At 43.6% G+C, this 7,184-nt stretch overlaps 1 protein-coding gene across 1 annotated transcript; it reads right to left on the bottom strand.

The window, feature by feature from the left end:
• Positions 1-311: 311 nt before the first annotated feature.
• On the bottom strand, positions 312-6,788 carry LOC126391653 (transmembrane protein 74). Its single transcript, XM_050046544.1, has 2 exons — positions 6,639-6,788; positions 312-6,002 (listed from the first exon to the last, which is right to left on the bottom strand). Exon 2 carries the CDS (start codon positions 5,933-5,935, stop codon positions 5,087-5,089), a length of 849 nt encoding a protein of 282 aa, XP_049902501.1. The 5' UTR covers positions 5,936-6,002; positions 6,639-6,788; the 3' UTR covers positions 312-5,086.
• Positions 6,789-7,184: the final 396 nt, after the last annotated feature.

The raw sequence follows: 7,184 nt of genomic DNA, 5'->3' as shown, positions 1-7,184 counted from the left end.
CGGTCCTTTCTTGTAAGAATGGGGTTTTGTTTTACTACGTGGAATAGGAAACTGCTGAACCACGGAGGATTTTAAAATAGCATGGCAGAAGAGTAAGGAAAGGACAAGACAGTACTGATGAAGAGGAGGCATCTAATAATAAAGTGAAGAAAACACACACAGGCAGAATTAACTTATTTTTGCTTTAATGTTATGTAAAAGTGAAACCACGGGAAAGGACTCGGACAGAGTGGAACAAGGATGTTCTTGCAGGCAAAATGTAAAACAGCCTGGCTAAGTGCATCCTGAGCAATGAGCTTTGTGGACTACATTTACAATACAATGAGCTCTCCAAAAATCCAATATGCGCATTGACTAAAAATATCCTGTCTGAGCAAGGCAGGGGAGGGAGCAACCAAGAATGAAGTCATATCCCTGAGGAGTTTGGCTTTAGCCTTCCCCTCCAAAGCAATCAATCGAAGTGGAAATCATTTTTTTTTTTTTTTTTGGCTTCACTATCCACTGATAGATGGAGGGCAAACTCACCACAGATATGAATATATCTAAAATGTATGACCAACAAGAGGCAGTTCTTTCTACTTTTAGCCTAAAGCCTGAGTGCACACGCCACACTGTTGCATGTACACTGCACACTGTTAAAGGAATGGTTTGACATTTTGCTTGATGTGATCATTCACTCTCCTCTTATTAACAGTTAGATGAGAAGATCGATGCCGCTCTCATGTCTGTAAACTAAATATGAAGCTACAGCATTTGAATTTAAACGCTGCCAGGTGTTTATATGTCTGTCTGTCTCTCAGTGGACAGATTTTGTCATTGTGATACCCTCACAACCAATTAATATAAAATCTACAATGAGAAATTTAGGCAGCACTTTTGATTCTCAATTTCATTCTAAACCACCACATTTTCAACCACAATTCTTGATACTTCCACCTCCGAAATAAATCAGCTCTGTCTTTTCCTGAGCTAGAAAGACTTATTCATGCATTTGTATTCTCGCGCCTTGACCACTGTAATGCACTGTTCCCATGCCTCAGTAAAGCTTCAGTAGCTCGGCTTCAACTAGTGCAGAATGCTGCAGCTCGTATTTTAACTGGGACAAATCGTAGGTCACACAATTAGGTGTAGGTCCCCAGTTCTCACCTCCCTCCATTGGTTGCCAGGTAACTTCTGAATTGATTTAATATAATTTTAATAACTTTTAAAGCTCAACATGGTTTAGCCCCTAGTTACAGTATATAGCTGAGCTTCTGATTACCAATGCTCCAAATCGTGACCTGAGATCCTCAAGCCTACTCTCACTCATCGTCCCTAGGTCAAGGCTGGTAACTACAGGTGACTGGGCTTTTCACATCAAGAACCCAAGGCTCTGGAATTCTCTGCCTGAGGGAATTAAAATAGCTAGAACATTACTTGTTTTTAAACCATTGCTTAAAACATAATTTTAAAGGAAAGCTTTCCCTTTAATGCCTGATTTGTACTTCTATGATTTGTTATTTTTGTGTTTTATTTCCTTTTGTTCTGTTTTGTCTATGTACACACTACATTCTTAGCTCTTATTGTTTTTTAAAATATTGTATGTTATTGTTTTCTTATTATCATGCACTAGCCTGTTTGAAGCACTTTGTAACTTTGTTAAGATAAGTGCTACACAAAACATTATTATTATATTACTTGTTTTAAGTCATGGATTACTGTATTGTATTATTCTAGTTTTTTTACGCTGACGATTAACTGGCAGAGTTTCATGCCTATCTAAGCCACAGAGGTCATGTAACCCTCTCTATGGGAAAATGACTTTTACTTTTGAAACAAGGGGTACCAAGATAGCTTCTCCACTTCGCAACTTCATCAGTGAGCTTTAAAGGTGTTAGCAGGCCATTTTGTTAACTTCCAACAGAGCCTGCCTCGCTGTTTCTCCCTTTCCATTGTTTATGCTAAGCAACGCTAAGCTGATGTCTGTAGCTTCATATTGAACACACATGAGAGCGGTAAGGATCATCTCATCTAAGATCTAATAAGCACATTCCCCAAAACTATTCCTTTCACTCCTGCTTCATATATAGTAAGTCATTGTTAAGTAGCTTCCTCTTACTCTGGCTGTCTGCATTCTCCAGAGACTTTTATTCTTCCCAGTGTGGAAAAGCCTATTTAAACCATCTTTGGAGACTAAATGTCTCCATAGAAACTCTTTGATATGAATTTTTTAGGGTCAGCAGCTCTTTAATCTGAGGTGACACACAACACCTAAGCAAAGTCATATAAATACTCACACGCTCGTGCACACTTTGAGTATTAGCATCGACAAGATGCAGGAGTGTAATAACACTTCTGGGAAATTAGCTGATGGCAGCAGTTAAGCTGCTCTCCGGCCTTACCTGAAGGGATCGACTTACAGAGGAACCAACCAAATATCAATAAGGGTGAGTTAGCTGTGCACTGCTCAAGGATAAAGAGCTTATGCATGAGACCTCTGGAAATACACTTGAGCTTGGCATGTAAAATGCTGTCGCTTCAAGCAAATCCCTGATTAAATCCCCCAAACACGTTTAGTTGGCTGTATGAGGGGAAGCCTGGTGTTGGTTGTGAGGCACGGTGCCAACCACGGAGGAGGACAGAAAGACAGAGAGAGGGGGGAAGAAAGTGTATGTTTGAAAATCTAGTGTAGTGCATTACATGCTGCAGATGAGTCTGTTTGAAGTCTTCAATGTTAAAGGCTTCCCTCGGGCATTTATGATCCTCTGTGTGTCACAAGAGTGGCATTCTCACAGATGATGCCTCCTCTGAATATGACTCTGACGCTGAATGAAAAGCACTGATGCACTGCATCTGTAATGTTGCCATTATATTGCTGGAGTTTGAATTAATTCCTCAGTATTATCCTATGGAATATTTGGCATTGGCAGCATTGTTGTTGGCTGCCCTTTGAGCGGTGAACAAGTTTAATTTTACATGAATTTATTGGTGAGAGGGAAAGGAAAAAGGAAGCAGTGAGAAATGTCCAGCACTTGGGCGTCGCACCGCGTTTCCACGGCCAACAACACCAGGAAAGCTCGCTAAATGAAGTATCGCTTTAACATCTGTAATAATGGTTGTGGATTTATAGCTTCTGTGAAGAGAACAGACAACACTGCCTCATATGGATCATTAATTTTTATTACCTTTCCTGGAAATCTCTTCATTTGGCATTTCATTGCCATTTCAGGACGTAACGGTTGCTTTTCAGGGATGCACACACACTTGTCAGCTCTGTGGTCACAGACTCAGAAGATGAAAAGCTGCAGTGACACAGACTTGTATTAGTTCATTGCTGCCACTGATGATTTCTGAATGACAATGCTGGCTGAATAACTCATTAGACTCCAGTGATCCGGTCTTTTCATTTGAAACACACTGCTTCATCTGCACTGACTGGCACATGCGAATACATAGATATGCTGTGACAGTAGAGGTAATGCAACTGAATGAAAGCACAGCTACGGTGTGGCCTCGAGCTGTTTACCATAGAGTAATCAGCCTACGCATCTCATTAACAGAGACTGACTCATATCGTTCTGAATGTACGCCTTGAAATAGGGTCACACAGCTCAAAAAAAGAAAGGAAAGGGAACCAAGGTAAGAGTGACACTGCATAAGAATCATTAGCACTTGTCTTGCGGAATGCAGCGTTTAGCTTTGTATATGAATATATGCAAATATATGAACGAATTCTAGCGGTTCATGCATGATTTATAAGCCTTACAGGGTAGCCTACACGAAAAATGTTTTTCAGTACTATTTCATTCTTTATTCTTTTCTGCAGGCCTCTTCAGACAGCATTAATAACCTCCAGGGAGAAAGAGGAGGTTGCTTTCACACGGACTTAGCAAAGACAGAAACTTAAATCTTCCCCCACCGAGAAAAGAAAGTTGGCTTCTGACTTGCCTGGACACTGTGGCATTAACATTTTCAGCAAGTCTGCACACGATAAACCTCTTTCCTTAAGCTTTCTGTGTAATCAGCAATATTTTAGTCAGCAAATCACCATGATAACATCAAATATAACCTTTTAAAAAGACTGATACCTCACTTTGGAAATGTAATTAGCTCTTTGAAGTAGTGAAGGCTTAAGGTTTTGGAAGTAGGGCAACTCTTTCATGTGTGATTAAGCGTTCTTAACTCCGTCCTTACGTAGAGAGAAAAAGAGAATGAAAGGAGGCAGGTGAGGAAGAGGCTCATCAACCATGAAATGTCACAGGCACTTGGCTGTGGTCATCCAGGACCCTTTTAACGTGAATATACAGTGTTCATAGGCTGAGGAGAGCACCGGAAAAACCGCATGGGGAAAAGAAAGTCTCCTCCAGGAGAGAGAAGGTGAAGGAAGGAGGAGGAGAAGAAGAGCAGAGAGGATCAAGCCAGTGCAGAGGAGGGTGAACAGTGTGTGTCAGCGCTGTCGAATGCAGTCAAATTGCACAGTACAATCAAACCGACGTGGAGCTTTGGCTCAGATGCACGAAGCCGGGCTTACTGGCTTACCTCAGCACTGCACCAGAGTGACTGTCACTGGATATTACCATGTGGACCACTGAGCTGACTCTCCCACATCAAAGTGGACAGGGACAGCTTTACATCCTCCCCTTTACTCCCACTCTCCTGCCCTGCGGACACACACTTCTCTTACTTCCTGAAATACGTCCGTGCACAATTTCGCATTAAATATGAATAGCCTTAATAATAAATGGAAGCTCTCAGAGATTGCATCCTGGGTACAGAAAAATGTGATCCAGTGTTTGTGACACAAAGCTCTTAACATTCTCCCTCATCACTTTAATGGTTTAGTGCCTTTATCATTTGGGAGCCATTTGATACCACATAACGTTTTTCTTTTTCTGGCAATTCCTCACTTTGCATTTGAGTGCTTTTCTTGTCCCTTCTGTTTGGATATACAGTATTCAAGCTATTTCTACAGTATATGACAAAATGTTGCAGACTTACACTTTGAATGTATGAATACAGTTTTAGGCTACAATATGTTAGAGAATGTGTGTGTGAATGGCATTAATTCCTCAGTTATACACAAAAGGTTTGCACACAGAGCAGCAATTTAAGCCAAAGTTTCCTCTATTTCCTCCTCCAGGGACAAGTGCGCAGAAGAGTGGCTGGGGCTGGATCTGGTTTTCAGGCTGATGGAGCCATACAGTTTGGCTGATCGCTTGGAATAAGCGATGACCTTTCGCCTGTACATCTCCCCCTTCCACATGGAGATCATGAGCAGCGTGGAGAGCACCACGCCGCCCAGCGTGAGCAGGCACAGTCCCGCTATGACGCACCGATCCAGGTGGGCACCTATCCGGGCGCTCTCCATCTCCAGCCTCTCCATCTCCCTCGCCGACACGCTGTCACGGTCCACCACCACATCCCGAGGCACGGCGTAGGAGATGATCACCAAGGAGATCCCGGTCACTAAGAACGTGACTGCACTGATAAACCCGTAGTCTATAGAAGTCCCGGGGCCCTCCCCGAAGGAGAGATCATCCTCGGACATGAAGGAAAGCTCCGGGAAAGTCTCAGAACAAGGCTCGCCGTTGCGCACGGGTCTGTGAGTACTTTTACAACTAGTCTCCGGACTAGCCAGTCGCAGGTTAACATTCTCATCAATATAGGTGAAAGATGTCTCTAATTCCTCGTCGCAACAAACCCGGACTTTCTCCTCGCCGAGGTGACCGAGTTTAACCTCCGCGCCTCCCTTGCGCGGCGCCGTCCTTGGTGCTGCTGAATGACACCGGCCATGGCAACTGCGGGCCGGGTTACAGCCGCTCTCCCCTGGGAGCGCTCCTCCTGTTGATCCGCCCGACTTGCGGGCATGCAGCGCGCTGGAAATCCGGTCAAGGACGTCGGCAGGATCGGGCTGTTTGCCTCTCTCATCTGCAGGAAGCAGCTCCGGAGAAGCCATTCGTGTTTCACCACCCGCTGGTTCGCTCTGAGCCTTCCTCCCACGATGTTTTGCCTCCACAGCATCCCTAATAAGAGGACACACACCAGCTCTAAGTTAAAGGGTGCATCTTAATTAGATTGCCCTCATTGTAAATCGTGGAACCTTAAATCTACTGCGCAAACACGTGCGTAATTTGGAGCGATGCGCAAAATGCACGCACCTTATAGTGAGGATATACGGACATCAACAACACTTTAAAGTTGTTTAGATCGATTAAGAAAAATCCGTGGATCCTTCTTTGAAAGGCGCTTACGGTGGCTGTGATTAGCCAAATGCCTCTGTATCCAATTAGGGAAACAATCCACGTATTAACAGAGATTAAGCTATTTTGTAATTCTGTTTTGAAATGAACACAAGCTCTAAAATCAACACACAAGCAAAACTGTGCTAAACTAAATCAAACAGAATATTTACATAATCACAGCTGATCTACTTCCGAAGAATCACAATGAAAAGATTTCACACTACAGCTGATTTTAATACAAAACACCTCCATGATGTGTGTCGGAACACTCCTGCACACTTTATTTGGATTCAGCAGAAGACGCGAGATGCTCCTCTGCATAAGGGTGGACCAGTCATGCACAGTCCCGGTTATATCTTTTCCTAATCCCCAACAAAAACCTCCTCACACTGCACTAATACACAGAAATCAACTCACCGCGCTACTTCAGCATCGCTTCCGCCTTCTCTTCTTCATAGACACTTCAGTGGGTGAGGGCACACAACGGGGACAGATTAAAACAGAAAGCCTTATCTGTGAATATGCTTTGAATATATTCTCTCTCTGCTCGATGCTGTGGCGGCAGGCTGCACTGAGGGGAGCTCTCTGTTAGTCCCTCCCACACACAGAGCCTCAGCTGCCCGCGCTGAAAGGAGCCGCGCTATCTGAGAGCCGATTGAGATCACGACCAGTCAGTCAACACACACACGGGATGAGGATTTGAAGGGCTGAGGGGGAACCTTGGGACCCGACGATCCGGATGGAAATATTGAAGGAGAGTTTGATGTCATAGAAATGTCAGTGTGCAACTGCAGAGCTGCTATAGAGGCTAAGAGCAGGTTAGTAGGCCATAGGACATAAAGAATACAGCATAGACATAAAATAAGTCTCTATAGGAGAATTTACAGAAGCTCAAGTGCCATAAAGATTACTATACAGTCTGAATAGTCTATAGAGATCATACAGGGATGCCAGTAGATAAAT

This window comes from Epinephelus moara, chromosome 6 (assembly GCF_006386435.1).
Source record: "Epinephelus moara isolate mb chromosome 6, YSFRI_EMoa_1.0, whole genome shotgun sequence".
Taxonomy (NCBI): Eukaryota; Metazoa; Chordata; class Actinopteri; order Perciformes; family Serranidae; genus Epinephelus; species Epinephelus moara.
The sequence above is the reverse complement of the archived record's forward strand: the minus strand, read 5'-3'. Positions and strand labels throughout refer to the sequence as shown.

Coding starts and splice junctions, on each gene's coding strand:
- LOC126391653 (XM_050046544.1), bottom strand. CDS start 5,935: ATGGCTTCTCCGGAGCTGCTTCCTGCAGATGAGAGAGGCAAACAGCCC.